The sequence below is a fragment of the Suillus bovinus genome (genome assembly GCF_016758785.1).
Source record: "Suillus bovinus strain UH-Sbo-P2 chromosome Unknown EDB93scaffold_29, whole genome shotgun sequence".
NCBI lineage: Eukaryota > Fungi > Basidiomycota > Agaricomycetes > Boletales > Suillaceae > Suillus > Suillus bovinus.
The window spans coordinates 105,692-124,020 of NW_024542085.1; the positions used below are offsets into that span (position 1 = coordinate 105,692).

Sequence of the window (18,329 nt, forward strand, 5' to 3'; positions counted from 1 at the left end):
CAACGCCACTGTGAGTTCGAGGTCGATCAACTGTACAAACATGTCATCAGGTAGTAAAACTACGTTCTGGTTGTCTGTTTCAGTGTGATGGTGATCAGGGTGGTGTGATAAGGCATCGGGGGCAGCGAGTTTTGTTCCTGTGACATGGTGAAACTCGAGATCAAACTCATTGAGGGTGAGTTGCCAATGAGCCTGTCAGCGAGTCAGTTGCTGGGCGGATCTGAAGTAAAGGAGGTTCATATGGCCTGTGAATACGATGACCGGATGACCATGCCCTTCGAGGTAGTGTCTCCAAGCTGTCAAAGCTCAGATGACGGCCAATAGTTCTCTGTCATAAATCTGATAGTTCCGCTCTGCTGCATTAAGGGATGCTGAGAGGTAGGCGCAGGGATGATATGCGCTGTTTTCATCGGTTTGCAGTAGCACTGCTCCAGTTGCTACTAAGGATGCGTCAGTTGCAATAGCGAATTGCTTTGCAGGATCGGGGTTTCTAAGGACAGGTTCCGTCATAAAGCACTTTCTGAGTGCTTGGAAACTGCTTTCTTCTTCATCAGTCCAGCTGAATGGCTGGGCCTTCTTCATCAAGTTGTTCAGGGGTTTCGCAATATCGGAAAAGTGTGGGATGAAGTGTCAGTAAAAGTTGCAAAATCCAAGGAATGACTGAACATCGGTGACTGTCTTCGGTGTTGGCCAATCTGCAATGCCTTTGAGTTTGGTAGGGTCCATTGCAATTTGTCCGGGTCTGATGATCATTCCGAGGTAGTTGACTTTTTGTACGTCGAAAAGGCACTTTTCCGCTTTCAAAAATAGCTTCTCTTTTCTGAGAATATCCAATATCCAGCGTGTCTGTTTGTGGTGTTTTTCAAGGTTCTTGGAGAATATCAGGATGTCATCCATGTAGACGATGAGCCATCCTTCATTCAGTTCCTGTTGGAACGTCTGGTTCATGTAGGCCTGGAAAGTACCGGGAGAGTTGCAAAGACCAAAGAACATGAAATTTGGCTCAAAGAGTCCGAATTCAGTAGTAAATGCTGCCTTCCATCTATCTTCAGGGTGAATCCGGATGTTGTTGTAACCGGATCGGACATCCATCTTGGTGAAGTACTTTGCGTCGCGAAGTTTCACTAAGAGTGGTGGGATGAGAGGAAGGGGATATGCGTTCTTGATTGTCCATTCATTAATATACCGGTAATCTTGACAAGGCTGAAGGGATCCATCTTTCTTTCCAACGAAGAAGAAACCGCTAGACTGGGGGGACTTCAAAGGTGATATGAATTCCTTTTTCACATGTTCATCGATAAATGCCTTGACCGCGGTTCATTCCTTTTCAGATAGGGGGTAGAGTTTGGATGATTTCGGGATATATATCCAGGTTTCGTTTCAATCCTGTGATCAATACCCGGTCGGTGAGGTGGCATGGAGTTAAGACCGTCTTTGGCAAATAAGTCGGCGAAGTCGTGAAGGTAAGAAGGGACTAATTCTTCGAATGTCTTCTTCTTCTTCTCAATCTCACCTTCCATGGCTAATTCCTGGGACTTGTTGCTAGTCTTCAGGTATTCTGGAAGTGATGGAGGTTTTGCCATTTTCTTGGTTTCAAAGGCCAATGTACCGTCGCGGGTGAGGGGAGTATCCAAATCCAAATTCTCTATCAGGTGTACTGCGGTGGCGTCCTGGGAGTATTCAATGAGGAATTTGTTGTCGGTGAGAGGAAAAGAGGCCAAATCTTCGACTTTTGGTGCGAAGTTATCTTTTACCCATGCATCGTATTTCTGGTCAAAATTCGGGATTTCGAATCCCTCGTCTTCTTTGTCGGGGTTAGGGTTCAACTGTGGAACAGGTTCATCTTCATCGGGAATTTTCTCGATGGAGGCACGGAATTCTTCCTTCTTCTGAACAACAGGTTCAGGAGTTGGCGCCTTCTTAGAGGTCATCGGGTCTGGGATAGGCACCTTCTTGGGGTGCAGGATGTTCTTGGGGGCCTTCCTTGGGTAAGGCTTCGGTTTCTTGAAGAGCGGCTTGAAGCCTGCCTCTCAGTCTTTCTTCATCTAGCCATTCTTCTACTTCCCGGGATTGGGGTGTTTTGTTACGACTTGGATGGTATCTGTTGGCGACTGCTCAAACAGAGCTTGTGTCGTCAACGGTCTGTGGACTGTCCTTGGGCTAGCCCAAGGTTAGGGGTCGTACTTGGCGGGTCTTCGGCAAGTACGATTTAACGCCTATGTCCAAATCGGGTAGCTTATATCACGCGGGTGCGAGACTGATAAGCTATATCAGCCTAGGCTTACGACACCCGAAGGTTAATCGTAAGGATCGTCGTTAATTAGAAGGACAGAAGTCCGACTAGTTAACAGGGGCTTTGCTCGTCGACGAAGTCGATGAGTAAAGATCGAGACTATAGGCTTATCCGCGATGAGCAGATAAGAAGATAGAATATAGACTGCTGGCGAGGCAGAAGGATCACTCTGGTGAGAGTAGGAGGTCAAGAACCAAGTAGATTCAAGTTAAGGAATAGGTTACATGGTAGCGAGTTTATATAGAGGACAGGAAGCGTATTTAGTGGATGATAACTCGTACTACCAAGAGAAGTAAACAGGAAAGGGTATGACCATAAAAGGAAGGCACGTTCGAGGTGAGACACGGGCGAGCTCTGAACGTGCAGATAAGAAGTGAGTCAAAGATCAGAATGAGAAGTGAAACACGCAGGGGCACGATCGTGCAGCTGCGGATCTAAGTATAAGTCGCATGTGCGACTGCGCACCGAGTCAGAGATCAAGAAAGGTAATCAGGGCAAAGGGGATGCGTCGTGCATCATATCATAGGTTACCGTCCAGACGGTAAGGGCGAGGGGACTGTCCGCAGGATCAGTCAGGTGGTGAAACGGAGCACGGGTATGCTTCGTCAGCGAAAGGATCCGGCCAAATGTATTGGCTTTGCTGAAGCGACAGGTAGAGGGCGAAAGGGAATGCGAGGATGACAAGGATGACAAGGGTGAGGTCGGGGTAAGGGTATGATGCGAGGGCTGATACGAGGAGGATTAGGAGAAAAATAGTAGGGGCCCAAGCGTCTAGATGTTCTTGTAACATGTTTCATCCAAGGTAAGATGGCTTTCTGCCCAATTGATTGTTGGGTTCATGGCTTGGAGCCAGGGGAATCCAAGGAGGATGTGGTCCTTGGTTCGGAGTCAGGTCATATTGAATTTTCCATACATGACTCTCTTATTGATCTTGATTCCGAGATCTACATATTCTCGGATCTTCCCGTCTTTGCAATCACTGCTGTCGGCTGTGACCATGGCGAAGGGTTTTGATAATCTCTTGGTGCGAATATTGTGTTTCTCAATAAATTCGCGGCTGATGAATGATCTGGCGGTGCCGGAATCGATGACACCAGAGGTTTCGACTGGTTGCGCATGTTTAGTTGAGATGAGAGTGGCAGGGACACGTAACTCTTCTTTATTTCCAATACAATGTACAGTGCAAACTGGAATGGGAGGGACTGGCATCAATACAGACCTCCATTCTAAAAATCCTTTTTCTTAGTCATCCTTCGGGTGTCCATAGGTTCATCATCCGATTCCTCTTCCTTATGCTTGGTCTCTCTGACCAGCTTCTTGTCTCTAGGGTGGAATTCCCTATCATTGGCTCTGTGGCCAGTCTGGTGGCATATGAAGCATTTGCCAGCTCTCATATGTTCAGACCTTTCTTTTTCTGAGAGGTGGTCAACCTCCATGGCGTCTCTGTCTCCTCTGGGTTGGTATCTTTCCGGTCCGAACCTATTCTTCTTCTTCTGGTTCTGGTTCTGGTTCTTGGGCCTTAGCGCCAAGATCTGCTGGTAGATGTTGTCCATTTCTCTTGCGGATTGGATCATGCCTTCGAGGTCCTTTGAGACATTGCCTGCTCTATAGATAGCATTGGCAATGCCGAATTACAATCCGGCGGTGAAGAAGTGGACTTTGGAGCCTTCTTCAGTCAGTCCGGTAAGCTGGAAGAGATGTTTAATCTCTGCGATGTATTCTTCTAAGGATCCTTCTTGTTTGAAGGTCCTCAGCTTAATCCATGCTTCGGTTGAAGCTTCTCCCGTAGTAAAGGCTTTGAGGAAGGCTTTTTTGAACTCTTCCCAAGTTCCATACCCGATAGGGTTCTTGTTTTTGTCTAGCCTGGTGGTGTCTTGAGCTAGAGTCAGGAAGTCTTCCTTCCATAAGAGTGCTGCTTTTTCGTTCATGAATGAGGTGGCGAAAATAATGCATTTCTTGTCGGTGTTGTAGATTTCGCTGTTGATGTCAAGGTAGGCGGAGACCGCGAGTAGGAAACTCTTGGCAGTCTTCTCGTTCCCATCAAAGACTGGTGGCATTCCGATCTTGATTTCAATAGGTTTGTTCATGGTGGCAATAGCTGCGCTAGATGCTGCACTGGATGATGCGGTTGGTCCCGACATGTTTCCAAATGCGGCGGCAAGGATATTCGCAGTTATCGAATCAATGGTGGCGGAGTACTGTTGGGAAACAAGTACTGGGTGAGGAACTTAATCTTTTGTTACGACTGAGATAGTTCTTCTGTCAATGGTCAAGATAGACCAGTCGGAGTTGACAGTTCGTCGGCCTTCCTAGCACAAGGAAGGTTTCTGGTTCAAGGGTTCTCACTACACGAGCGCTGCAGCTTCTATGTAGGATCAGCGGCGAGTGGTTTTAGCACTTCTACTGCAGTCAAGGGTTCAGGCTAAGACAGTGAGTGACTGTCTTAGAATCAGGTATCAGGCTACAAGGATGGAGACCTTGTAGATCAGGTTTCAAGGGAAAAACCCAGTAGATTAAGTTAAGGAATACATCTATGGTACATGGGGTTTATATAGGTAAAAGGGAGCGGCACAGCCGCGACAAGAATAGTAACAAAGATAGGAAAAGAGTACAACCTATCAAGATAGTAAAGATAGGTGAAACTGCCATGCGGCGCAAGATAGTATCTATGTTACAATCAGGAAGAAGAGATATGCGGACAGCCCGCTTGATAAGAGAATAGCCAAGTCTAGATGAGTCTAGAGTCGGTGCTATGGTTACAAAAAGAAAAATGAAATAGGAGTAAATGTTATTGTAACAGGTTTTGTCATCTTCTGAATCGTCCACAGTGGATCCAGGGAGGGAGGAAAAGAATATTAAGTCTTAGTACATATAATGTTTCTACTATGATGAACAATATATCAACAAATGAATGTTAGTCATGAAGCCGCAATGATAGTTACTAGTCTAAGTGCCCAGCTGCAAGGTGCATTTGCTTCATGCACAGAAATATGTCACTGTCTACTGTGTCCATAACAAGAAAATCACCAGCTATAGTGGGATTGGCAGCAAGAGCGACTCCTCAGATGATTGATTCTGCTAGTATGAACTCACTAGCAGTTTCTCTTGGTTGCGATCTAACACGCCAAAACTTGAGGTGTTTGTCCTTCTGGAGACGCCTCCCAATTGGCATGTTGTATGGATGTACAAAGGTGATGAAATAGGATGTGTCGTTGACATTACATGTAAAGAGGAATAGGAGCTGTGCAAAAAAAACACTATTTGTGGTGTTAATGATGATGCAGTCATATCAGGGAAGATTGTGGAATCTCAGGCTGCAATGGAGATAGTCCATGGTCTGGCAGAAGTCAACTAGTGACTCGTAGTTAACCTTAAGGAATTGAAGCTCTGTTATCTGCTCAGTATTAGTCATGTGTAAGCACCATCATTCAATTTGTGAGACTTACTTCGTCAGAAGGTAACATGGTCACCTGCTGCAAGACAGTGGGCAAAGCATTTAAAAATGCATTGAGGTTGGTACAAAACCACCTGAAGGAATGGTTGTCAATATGTTGTTCCTCAATTGCCTCAAGAGACTTTTTCGGTTGCCTTGATCTAAATTTGATATGGAAATTGGATGTGATGTTAGTATCCGGGCCAGTCTTGTTGATCTTGTCTTCAGCCATCCGAGCATCATATGCAGCCAGTTCATCCACTTGACCATGTATAAACTTGGAAACGAGAGACCAATGGTCTGCACATAAAATTTGTATTTAATAACCTAGATTAAAACTAATAGAACCAATGATATTGAAAAGAGAATGATGTACTTGTGGTGTGACATCTTTGAAATTGGTTTGTTGTTGATATGACCCTTTTAGAGGACCATGACACTTCTCATTTGGCTTTGTATTGTAGTTGCGAGTTACTCCCTCAGCCTCAATGTTGTTAAATAAATGGGCAGCTAGATGGATCTTCGGGAATGACCAGTTTTTGTCTGGCCGTAAAACTTTAGACTTGCGGATATATTTCTAACAAATCAATCTGAGAGTGAAAGGTTTATCAAAAGTCTAATATGACATACATTCATTAGTTCCGAGAAATTTTGAAGGGCTTCTTGTCCTGCAGCAATCATTTTCGTGGTATGCAGGAATACATTGAAGGAAAAGGTAAGCAATTTTACATTCATCATCATTTGGAAGAACATCATGGGTCACAAACACTATCAGCTGGTTCAGCAGTATGTAGCCCTATGAGTAGAAGACACTTGCACTTGAATAAAATATCATTTACCTTGAAAATATCTTCGTATTTACCACCATCAGAAAATGTTATAGCCATGACAGCATCAAAATGATTCATATTGCACCAATGTGGCAGTGTATCAAAACTACAAGTGAGAAATGAGAATGAATTGTGTTATGAAACTTTAATTGACAAGTTTACTTCTTGTCAACTTTTACGGTGAAGTTGCGTCCCAAAAGACCGACCAGTATTTGTAGCTCTTGCCACATGTGGTCCCCAAAGAGACCTCGGAGGACAGTGTGAAGGTGGTCATAGCATAGTGCGCAATGCACATTAGTAGTCTTGGGATCCATTTCATGAAATGTGTTCTAAAAGTGAGATGGTTACAATAGATCAAATTAAATAAAACACTATCATACATCAACATCACGAATTGACTGTCCCTTGAGTATTGCCTCCCGCTGTCCTTTGTGGCGCTCTGCCCTTGCCTTGATCAAAAGGTCATTTGTTGCCTGGCATGTGCGAAGAATATAGTTATGGGGCATGACAGAAGACAATTTGTCCTCAGGGATCAGGCAGATTGGGCACGGAAATTTGCTCATCACACCTCGAGTAAGGGACATTACACTCCTGGACCACAAAAAAAGTTAGATAACATATCAATAAACTTAAAAAATGAAACCTGACTGCTCCTTGTAGTCCACAGATAATATCAACACTAGTGTATAGAAGAGCCTTGCAACATTGTCCCAGCAATTTGCCCATTGGCCATGCTTCGAAGGTGGTATGATTGATGCGAGCACTTTCTTGACAGCAGCATGCCACACAGCAACTTTGAAGTTAGCAAATTGTTGGGTCCCTTTGTATTTTGGGTCATCTTTGACCTACAGAGTGATGGTTAGCTCTTGATGCAAATTTGTGATGATCAGCATTGAAACATACCAGCAGGAGCCATCCGACCACTCATCCCCCACCCACCCCATTTCCATTTCTGATGGCAACAGGAAGGTTTGCTATCCAAGCAATTATGGGATATCCCTTCTCGGGCCCAAATGATGATAGCTTCGACTTGTTGGCATATAGAATGAACACCAATGGTTTTCCTTCTGGAGGGATCTGGGACTACATAATTTTCCTACATGTCAATGGTATGTCATAGTATGATACAGAAATACATACCTGGCATTCCCAGAATGCATCTGCAGTCCATGGTTCATTGATGAACCTAATAAACGAGTCTCCATCAAATTTCGATAGCCGCTGAGCATTGAAAATGAAATGAGGGCCAATATCAGGGTGTTGCAAAAGATCTACTACCCAATCCCAAAGGGAGTGAAAATAAACAGTGTATTCCATGTCATTGCCATCAATGTTTGCACTTTGTACGGCCAGGGCTGGCACAGCAACTGTAAAAAGTAGAGTTATATTAGCAGAATCATGTTGATATTGATCCACTGACCTTGTACAGGCGGGATTGACGCCCATAGCTCTGTGTCTTCTCCTGACTCCCTTGCTCATTGCTCACAGGCTCTTTGGTGATGGTCGAAGCCTTTGGGCTTGAAACTGCATTCACAGGTATCACAGACTCTATGTCTGTCATCCAGTACATATTGCAAATGTGCAGACATGCTGCAGTGGTGCGCTATGCAACACTGACAGAAGTTCAGGATTGTATACATGTAGAGTACTGGTAGAGTACGGTGAGAACCATATGAAAGATGTCGTTGGATGGAACTCACACGCGATTGCAATGCATCAATGAGGAACATGTCCGCAGACTGTGTCATGATATTAATTCATATGTCAGATTATTATTCACATTGCAATAATTACCTACACTCACTTGAGAGCTGATGACCTGACAGTGGTGCACTTATGTGTGATGACAACAAGTCTAATAAGGAATATTAGCGGCACTAGGTACTGGAGTTATTAGAGGCTGCTGGAGGACCAGGGATTATTGTGTGGATAATAGAATCTGTATGCATGTTATATTACATAAAATAGGCCATTGCATTGGAACTGACTCAAATTGCAAAGTCTATATCAATATTATTAAAATATTATCATATCTACGTTGTATTTGCAAAACTTTGAGCTGTGTTGCAATTAGGTCACGTGTATTGCAATGAGGGTGGGAAATTTCCGACATGGTCCGGCTTCATTTGCAGCGGCAGGTGATTTCTGACCCGGCCTGGGATATAGTCATTGGACAGTTTTCAGCCAGTGTCGCGAATCAATTCAACTTGGTCAGTGAACGACCGATTTATTTCGTCACTTATAGTAACTGTCTCTTTCCCAGTCTGCCCAGAGTTACAAGACGTTCCGACCAGTTTTTGATAACAGAACGACTGCACAACATTAAAACAAGGAAACAAGAAGAGCGCACATGAAAATCATCGTGTCACAATGGCTAGACAGTCTAGACTCCCTCTACGTGGAGTAGCCTCAGTAGTCGAGATTCCTGACTTCCACGATGCGACTACCATAAGCAGTTCCGATCTACCGCACGAAGGGCCTAGGACAACGCACTGGTCATTTTCTTATCCTCGTAGCACTGCTGAAGCCTCGTAACATATTGGTGGTCAAGTATGTACTACAAGTCACTCTTCCCTGCTCTGCCAAAGGTCCCTGAATCAAACATCCACCACTTTCTCTTCGACCGGCCTGAGCAGCGAGAGTGGCCAGATTACACATTGTTCGTCAATGCGGCTACCGGCCAGCGGCGTTCGTTCAGGGAATTTGTCGATCATGTCCGCGATGGCGCTACTGCACTAGGTGCCGATGTGGTGCAAGGTGGTCTGGGTCTTTGTCCAGAAAATGGAGATCTTGTAGGCATTCTGAGCGAGAACTCCCTAGTGGGTTGCATTTTCCTGCGTTGAGTCTGTAAGGAAATAACCTCATTTTGTCAGGAATATATCGCTTTGGTGCATTCGCTGTTAGCTATCACAGTTCCATTTGCACTGTTCTCATCGTATTCTACACCTCACGAATTCGAAGCCATCAGTTCCCTCGCGCAGGCAACTAGGATTTTTTCCAGTCCCTCATTGCTGCCACTCGCCTTAACCTCAGGCCTCCCCAAGGATCGGATCTACATCCTAGAGGGAGAACGTGATGGTTACACAAGTTACGACCAGCTCGTCTCCTCTGCTCGCAAGAATAACATCCCACGGCTGCCAGTCCGTTATGCTAATAAGGATACTCTGGCCTTTCTGGTTTTTTCCAGCGGAACAAGCGGTTTACCCAAAGGTACGTATCTCTTTTCTGGTTTTTATCGCAGAAGCATGGGCACACCATATGTAGCATTTCTGACCTCGTCACACAGCCGTCATGGCATCCCATGGAAATATCATCCATGCCCTCCTAGGACTGGTGGTACAAGCTACGGAAATGGCTAAAATCCAAGAGGTATGTATTCATCTGATGTTACTTTTTTGTTATCTCAACTCCCCACCAGCCGGTATGGAACACCCCTGAGGAGCTTGATGTTCGCTTCTGCATCCTTCCTGTCTACCACTCGTACGGCCTCTACTCGACCTGTTTTTACAACTTCCTCCAACCTTCCACGGTAGCCATACTACCGAAGTGGGATATCAATTTATTTTTCGACAGTGTCCCGAAGTATGTACGATTGATGGCAACTGTGTTACTGATATATATACTTGTGTCACGACTAGATACTGTATCACGACGGTAGGCCTCGTCCCATCGCTTATACACCAAGTGGTTCACCATCCCCGCTTCGAAACTGCCGATTTGAGCTCGATTAAAAACATAAGCAGTGGCGCTGCACACCTCCCACCTCAACTGGACGCCCAGCTTTGCGCCCGCTTGTCAGGCATGGAAAGAATTACAGAAGGTACGTTCCCCACTCCCTTGTTTCTTGATTATTGTACTACAACCCATTTATACAGGTTATGGTTTGTCCGAATTCGTAAGTGATCATCCACTCATTACAACCCCCCATCTTACTGCCCGGGGGTAGATAGCGGTAGCTATGAAACCCCTGCCTGGTATGCTCGATGGACGGGCCAAGAACAAACCTGGCTCCGTCGGAATGCTGTTTTCTGGTGTTGAAGCTCGCATTCTCCGTCCTGATGGATCTCTCGCGGGTCCAAACGAGGCGGGTGAAATCTATGTACGCGGGGGCGCCATGGTGCTTGGATACAAAGGAAATATCAAGGCGACACAAGAGGCATTCGTCGATGGGTGGCTGCGTACGGGCGACCGGATGCGGATTGATGAGGACGGAGTGCTTTTGTGAGTCAATTTGGCGACAGCCGGCATGCTCATCACCACACGATGCTAACATACCCTTTGTAGCTTTGAGGACCGCATCAAGGCAAGCTTGTGCCATCTATGTATCATTATTGACGTTGTCCTGAGCCGTTACAGGACACACTCAAAATTTCGGGGATGCAAGTTTCCCTTGTCGAAATCGAGAACACGCTTCTGGCGCAGTCGGACAAGCTAGTCGTCGATGTATGTGTTGCAGGTGTTTCGGGCGGGCGTACCTCAGACGAACGTGTCCCGCGAGCATGGATCGTGCTTTCCCCGGCAGGGGTAGCGCTCGGTGGGAAAGAGGTCGTGGGACGGCTTGATGCATGGGTGCAGGAGCGGCTAAGTCGGTATAAGTGGTTGAGGGGGGGAATCGCTTGTGTGACGACGGTGGCGTTGTTCCCTTTCTTTTCCACTTGTGTTGACTGAACGCTTTGGCAGATTCCAAAGTCGCCAACTGGAAAAGTGTTGAGGCGGTTGCTGGTGGATGAGTACGAAAGGGATGAGAAGGTACAGGCTAAGGCGAGATTGTGAAGATACAACGGTACTTTTTTGTAATTTTAAATAGAAGATATTTCGAGTGCAAGTGAGTACTTTCAACTGCGACGTGCAGCATCCAGAAACATGCAAGCGAAGATGATTGCAATCGTGTGCACTTCCGCTCTGGATCATGATAATTGCAATTCACTGAGCTTGATGATCTCCGGTGAACATAATTGATTTCTTCGAGTCACCGACTTTGGAATTCGACACGTAACCGCCTGCATCATCTCACCTATAAAGCCAAGGAAAACAATGTGATGACCCATAGCAATATATGTCCTTCTCGGTCTTCAGCAGTTCACTGATGATGTCAAGGCGACGCGGGAGACATTCGTGGACGGGTGGCCGTGTACGGACGACCAGGTGTCAATCGAAGAGGACGGGTTGCTTTTGGTCAATTTGACGACAGCCGACACCATGACGCTCATCACTATATAACGACTGCACCGACTTAAGCTTAAGGCAAGCTCGCAGTGTCTACATATCATTATTAACACTGTCCTGAGGTGGCACAAGACACATTCAAAATTCCAAAGATGCAAGTTTCCTATGTCGAAATCGAGAAAATGCTTCTGGCGCAGTTGAACAAGCTGATAATCGATGCAGGTGTCGCAGGTGTTTCGGGTGGGCGTACTTCGGATGAAGGGATCCCGCGAGCAGGGAGGAGTGACTATTGAAGTCGGTATAAGTGGTTGAGGGGGAAATCACGTGTGTCACGAAGAGACGGTACCACCGGCCTGAAATTCTCTTTCTTTCTTTCTTGGGTTAATGGGACGCTTTTAGCATTCCAAAGTCGTCAACTCTGGTTGGTCGGCTCCAAACCGCCACAAGCGTCTATGGTCTGTGCTGAGTAAAATCTGTTGGTGCTAGTCTGATGGCGCTAGTAACCCGGACAACTTCTGACCACAAACGTAAGTTACAAGTTTGGCTTTATCTTGTCGTATAAAAAGCCAGGTCAGTCACAGGACCTTGAATATTCTCAGCCACTGTCAATATCACCGTGCTGGTTGTTAAAGCATGTATCACAAGTCTCTTTTCCCTGACCTACCAAAGGTCCCAGAATCTAACGTTCACCACCTGCTTTTGAACCGGCCTGACCAGCGGGAGTGGTCAGACTACACATTGTTCGTGAATGTGGCTACTGGCCAACGGCGTTCGTTCAGGGAGTTTGTCGAGCGTGTTCGTGATGGCGCTACTGCGCTGGGTGCTGATGTAACCCAAGGTGGTCTAGGGCTTTGTCCAGAGAATGGAGATCTTGTAGGCATTCTGAGCGAGAACTGCCCAGTGCGTTGCATCTCATTGTTCAGTCGAGATTGTGAATTGAGCCTTTTTTCAGGACTATGTAGCCTTGGTGCATTCCCTACTGGCTATCACCGTCCCCTTTGCGCTCTTCTCATCCTATTCAACGTCACACGAGTTCAAACACGCCAATTCGCTTGCGCAGGCGACTAGGATCTTTGCCAGTCCTTCGTTACTTCCACTCGCTTTGACTTCAGGTCTCCCAGCAGATCGGATCCACCTTCTAGAGGGAGAGAATAAAGGCTATACAAGCTACGATCAGCTCGTCTGCACTGCTCGAAAGAATGGTATCCCACGTTTACCAATCCGTCATGCCACCAAGAACACCCTGGCCTACCTGATCTATTCTAGTGGAACAAGCGGTCTTCCCAAAGGTATGCGTCTGTTTTACCACTGGTCTCGTTTTCGAATCGAGAAAGATAGATGCACCGTCTGACTATATTGTACAGCCGTCATGATATCCCATGGAAATATCGCTACTATTACCCTCTCAACAATGGTTAACGGTATGGAAATGGCTAAAGTTCAGACTGTATGTCTTTCGACGCTACCTTCTTGGTCTCCCTGACTTCTCTGCTAGCCATCAGTATGGAACACCCCTGATGGGTTACAAGTAGTCTTCACTGTCCTTCCGCTCTATCACTCTATCGGCTTTTGCACGTCTTGTTTCTTCAACTTCTTCAATCCCTCCACAACTGCCATGCTCCCGAAATGGGACATCGAAACATTCTTTGACAGCGTCCCGAAGTAAGAGCTTCTACCGTGTCATGTGGTACCTCCAGTACTCATTTAGAGTACGTAGATACAGAATGACGACCCTGATTCTCGTCCCCTCCCTTCTACACCAGCTCGTTCACCATTCACGCTTCAAAACTACTGATATGAGCTCGGTTAAATCAGTCGGAAGCGGTGCCGCGTACCTCCCGCCCCAGCTCGCCGCGCAGGTTTGCGCCCGTTTCCCAGACATTCCAAGAGTTACCGAAGGTGCGTCTTCCACGTATCGCGTGCAAACCCCTGGTGCTACTGTCAATCTTCACAGGTTATGGCATGTCGGAATTTGTAAGTGATTCTCCTCATCTGCTGCTTCCGCTGACATCATTGTCTGAAATAGACAATGGCCATCTCGATGAAGCCCATCCCTGGCATGCTCAATGGGCGTGCGAAAAACAAGCCTGGCTCTGCCGGAATTCTCGTCCCTGGCGTCGAAGCCCGTGTTGTCCGTCTAGACGGATCCCTAGCAGGCCCGAACGAGCCTGGCGAGCTTCTTGTCCGCGGAGGCTCTATGGCGCTGGGATACAAAGGAAACGAGAAAGCCACTCGAGAAACGTTTGTCGACGGATGGCTGCGCACGGGCGATCAGATTAGGATCGATGAGGATGAGGTGCTTTTGTAAGTTGATTTGATGAATAAGATATGCCCACTCATGCTAGGGGTCCTGTTTGCAGCTTCGAAGACCGCACCAAGGCAAGTTGCACCAATCATAAACGTGACTCGTTTCGTATTGTACTGACCCTGGTGCTTACAGGATACGCTCAAGATCTCGGGCATGCAAGTTTCTCCTGTCGAAATCGAGGATACGATCCTGGCGCAGCCCGACAATCTCATTACTGATGTGAGCGTCGCGGGCGTCTCGGGTGGGCGTACCTCGGACGAACGCATCCCACGTGCATGGATTGTGCTGTCTCCTGCGGGTGCAGCGTTGGGTGAGAAAGAGGTTGTGACACGACTCAATGCGTGGGTGCAGGAGCGCCTGAGTAGGTATAAGTGGTTGAGAGGGGGCATTGGGATTGTGGAGACGGTAGGTTATTGTCTTATTTTCTTTTTGGGGGTGAGTCGATTGAGCCTTTGGGTAGATTCCGAAGTCGCCAACTGGAAAGGTGTTAAGACGGGTGTTGGTTGAGGGGTATGAGAGAGATGCGAAAGCGAATGCCAAACTGTGAAGCATCACGTATGTATATTTCTCATATGTGTTCTCAATGCCCTTGACCGATGGGTCGTCGTTGATCACCCTGCGACTTGCTATTGTGTTGTGTACTTGCTGTGGAAGATAAATTAACATCAAATAACACCGACTCGAAGATAGTGTGACAGGAGGTGCTAATCATGACTTGAGGGAGAAGATATCCATGTTGAATTGAGTGGATGTAAAATGTGAATTAAAATTCATCCAACGATAAATAAGTGGCTATATGCAATAACAATTTAAGCTATTGAAGGTTTCATGGGTCTTGCTCGTCAAAACTATCACAAGTAGACGATTTCTAGGTACTTATGACTGATGTTAAAGGCTGACTCACTGAGTCGGTATGTTCGGGAAGTTAACCTCGACCAAGCCCTCCTGACGTACAGGCATCCACGGTTCAAAGTGTTGCTTTCGGGAAGAGACGTTCCCGAGCCCGACAAAGTCAGTTGATCTGGGTTTACATAATGGTGGTAAAGTCGAGCGTAAGGAATGTCTAGGCACCCGGAATAGGATGAAGCCGGCCGACTTGCCCCTGATTCCTAGGATCTCGCATGACCCATGACTGACGAGTGAGTAGTTGACAATGCCGAGAGCATACTGGTCGGACACAGCGGGCAGTCGAGTGTAACGCGGGACACGTAATCATATGTAAGCGAATGGAGGTTGAGAGGGAGTATCACCAGAGGCACTCGCAAGCCAAGGCCGGTCATGGTCATCTCCAGTCGCCTACTAGTCAACTTTAATTCTCGATGATCCACGAAACTCTGTGGTGATCGAGGAATAGCATGCGAAGTGTGATGTTTCGCAGCCTCGCCTTTCCAGTTGAGCACAGAAGGATCGCCAGCCTGCATGATGGCCTCGATGAGCCTACAGAATGCGCGGTCTCCCCCTTCTCCGTACGCAATCTGCAGGCTGACATCAAAAATATCCACGAGGGAATTGGCCACATCTTCGACGCGTGTTGTTTTGCGTCTGGCTGCCCAGGTCATCCGTTCGTCCACCTTGGATGGACTAGGATAAAACCGGCGAAGATCATCTTGAGGAATGCCAGTGGCTCTTTCCAGAACCTCCATTAATTATTTCTCTTGCCAAGGTTTGTCATCATCCGTCATGGGCATCCACCGCTTGTTGAAGAATTTGATGAGGCAGGGCGCAAGGAGTTCTTGCAATGTCCAGCCTCTCGTCGTCCATTCATCGTCCAATATATCCTCGACGATCATGCTTTGTGCCAGATGGACGATACAGATGTATGAATTGCGATACCACCGGAACATGGAACGAATTGACTCGTCGAGCTCTGTACTGCTGTTTCTGTCGATGCAACAGGTATCTGACCACGCAAATTCCATTCCATGCTCCCTGGCTTTTGCGCAGAAGTTCAGCAGCTTCTCGTATCCCGGGCCTGTCGCTGCGCCGGCCTTCATCTCTTCATAAGTCGGTTCTCCCACATCCAACCATCAGTGAGACAGAATGGCGTACTTGACCTTGTGAGCAAGATACGGCCTCGGATACCAACTGTAAGAAGTGTCCCATTGAAGGACAGATCTTCGAAAGTGGTTCTTCATGTCAGTACGCCCAACGAACTTATATCTGACAGGCGGATGAGGCGGATAGGGATGTCGTTCATTACATAGCGCGGTCAAACTCATTGAGGCGGTCTTCGAAATTCTCGAGCATGACAGATCGCTACTAGTCACAAACGTGAATAAATTTAAGTGAAGAAAATGTAATACAACGCAATTTACATACCTGCACGGATAAAATTCTGCCGACAAGTTTGTAGCGCTGAAAAAGGTTCCTGAGCTTAAAATCAATCAACTATGAACCAAACATCAGGTGAGGCTTCGTTACTCACCTGAGAGCAAACAACAACTCGAGACGAGTGTTTGTTGGGATAGTAGAACACCGACAGTCTAAGTTATTTGGGAACCGAAAATGTCAGTTCCTTGGTGCAATCGACAATTGAAACACCACCTCAAGTGTCCTCATAGTACGATATGTGCCTAGTGCTGCCAAGACACACGAGAAAAATAGCATTGGCACCTGCGTATTTTATACTTTTTAACGAGACAGGGTGCTGTACAATCAAACCTGTACGAACCTGTACAGGCTTCCATGCCGCGTGTTTCTGATAGGCTGGTGGATTTGGCAACGTTAAGGTGTCGAACAAAAGGAACATTCTTGATGGAACGGCGAGCGTCTCGGATGTTTCGGTCCTGCCAGTGGGGCCGTTGGATGAAGCTACAGTGTTGTAAGTTGATCAGAAGTCTTATCGCCACGCAATGCGCAGGTGTTACTACAACTTAACTTACGTGACAGGGGTCCGACTCGGAGTCAAGTCCATTTGCGTGACGGAGTCCCTGACCGTTTGGTGTCTTTCCTGCCGTCATCCTGCCCTGGATCCTGGAAAACCTCCTTGATGACAAGATCGAGGCTTGCGGCAAGTTCGACGGCTCGAAACCTAGCCGAACTTATTATGTAAGCTTAGTAGTTGTTCTTCATCCGTTTGTTCTTGTTTTTTTAGCCTGCTTATCCACATATTGCTAACTCTGAATCCCTCTTAGACTAGTAAGCATCTCGCTTACACAAGCTGGGCGTGCGTGGAAACAGCGGATTGGAGACCGAGCGCACTCGGCTCTGGTTCCGAGAGTAGTGCAGACGATGACAAGGCGGAGGTGGTGTCACTTGATACGGCTCTTTGACTGAGAGTGCGTGAGGAGTGTCGGGGCTCGTGTCACAGGTGAGCTTGCATAAAGGTTTCATGATATCCCTAGCAAGTTGGAGGTACCGTCCTGGCATTGTCTCGGTGTTTTTCTATCATATGCCATTCACATCTGCCCTTCCTTTCTATCTATTTCGAGTACTTATTATCACGTATCACAACTTATTGTGTACATTGTGTAATAATCAGTCTTAGGACAGGGTTACCACTGGCAGCGTACGCGCAACTCGACTGTAACTTCAACTGGTGTCAAATAACGACATGTGGGACCCATACTGTATTACGCTGACGTAACTACTGGGCGGCTAGTGACCGGCCGTGACCCACGAGTCTAACGTTATAACACTATCACAGAATTTGTGTCATTAGCCAAGGTGGACACGGTGACTCATCATGGATCCAAAAATCGACATTCTGGCAGTCGCAGTGCCCATGACCAGGATGAGTCACAGCATATGTAGCATCATGATACACTAGTGACGAGCATCTTCCCGGTGAGAGGTATTGCTCTTCTGTCGCAACTCCAGAGAAATTGAATAATCTAATGAAATAAGAGGACGAATCAGCAACGGATTTGAAGGATGTACGGTTACGCTGCAAGAGTGCACAACTCGAGTCACACCCTCATTTAATCTAACCCTTGCGTGGTCTGATTTCCCGAATCCTCGCGCCCCAGTAGCGATCTCACGGGCATTGGCCCATCAAGAAGCAATGATCTTTTGAATACTGGTAGGTGATCTCAATACAAACAACCACAATTGTACGGCAAGGTCACTATGCAGCTAATACAATCATCCTGATCATTGATCATATCATCGACCCTTGATAACGATCATACGGTTCGCTTGCTTTAACTTTCGGTTGGTATTTCGGCAAAGTCCCTCGCTCAATGCGGATCGACCAAGACTACTTATACCAAACAGACTCGGAGATCGTTCATCATTGAAACCGGCCTTACTAGTCCGGCGGTTAATACTTTACGTGGTCCATATTGGTTCCGTAAATTC

The 18,329-nt window shown here is 46.7% G+C and overlaps 4 protein-coding genes across 4 annotated transcripts; 2 read left to right on the forward strand and 2 right to left on the reverse strand.

Moving 5' to 3' along the window:
- Positions 1-5,234: 5,234 nt before the first annotated feature.
- On the reverse strand, positions 5,235-8,304 carry EDB93DRAFT_1104090 (uncharacterized protein; the record flags this gene model as incomplete). The annotated part of the gene is made up of 12 exons (XM_041447388.1): positions 5,235-5,323; positions 5,387-5,534; positions 5,740-6,026; positions 6,054-6,303; positions 6,566-6,662; positions 6,719-6,885; positions 6,937-7,147; positions 7,205-7,401; positions 7,496-7,639; positions 7,697-7,923; positions 7,973-8,159; positions 8,257-8,304. The coding sequence occupies 12 exons, from the start codon at positions 8,302-8,304 to the stop codon at positions 5,235-5,237; spliced, it is 2,052 nt and encodes a 683-aa protein (XP_041307522.1).
- Positions 8,305-9,108: 804 nt separating this feature from the next.
- EDB93DRAFT_1250559 (uncharacterized protein) lies at positions 9,109-11,329 on the forward strand (the record flags this gene model as incomplete). The annotated part of the gene is made up of 9 exons (XM_041453029.1): positions 9,109-9,375; positions 9,430-9,766; positions 9,843-9,925; positions 9,975-10,138; positions 10,195-10,376; positions 10,432-10,451; positions 10,503-10,769; positions 10,913-11,185; positions 11,237-11,329. The coding sequence occupies 9 exons, from the start codon at positions 9,109-9,111 to the stop codon at positions 11,327-11,329; spliced, it is 1,686 nt and encodes a 561-aa protein (XP_041307523.1).
- A 1,026-nt stretch (positions 11,330-12,355) lies between these two features.
- Positions 12,356-14,577, forward strand: EDB93DRAFT_1250560 (uncharacterized protein; the record flags this gene model as incomplete). The annotated part of the gene is made up of 9 exons (XM_041453030.1): positions 12,356-12,622; positions 12,675-13,011; positions 13,087-13,169; positions 13,218-13,384; positions 13,440-13,621; positions 13,677-13,696; positions 13,749-14,018; positions 14,163-14,435; positions 14,491-14,577. The coding sequence occupies 9 exons, from the start codon at positions 12,356-12,358 to the stop codon at positions 14,575-14,577; spliced, it is 1,686 nt and encodes a 561-aa protein (XP_041307524.1).
- A 279-nt stretch (positions 14,578-14,856) lies between these two features.
- On the reverse strand, positions 14,857-17,407 carry EDB93DRAFT_1337362 (uncharacterized protein; the record flags this gene model as incomplete). Its single annotated transcript, XM_041455361.1, has 11 exons — positions 17,186-17,407; positions 16,913-17,061; positions 16,702-16,841; positions 16,456-16,513; positions 16,350-16,398; positions 16,231-16,286; positions 16,080-16,159; positions 15,723-16,041; positions 15,168-15,611; positions 14,935-15,051; positions 14,857-14,878 (listed from the first exon to the last, which is right to left on the reverse strand). The coding sequence occupies exons 2-11, from the start codon at positions 16,942-16,944 to the stop codon at positions 14,857-14,859; spliced, it is 1,317 nt and encodes a 438-aa protein (XP_041307525.1). The 5' UTR covers positions 16,945-17,061; positions 17,186-17,407.
- Positions 17,408-18,329: the final 922 nt, after the last annotated feature.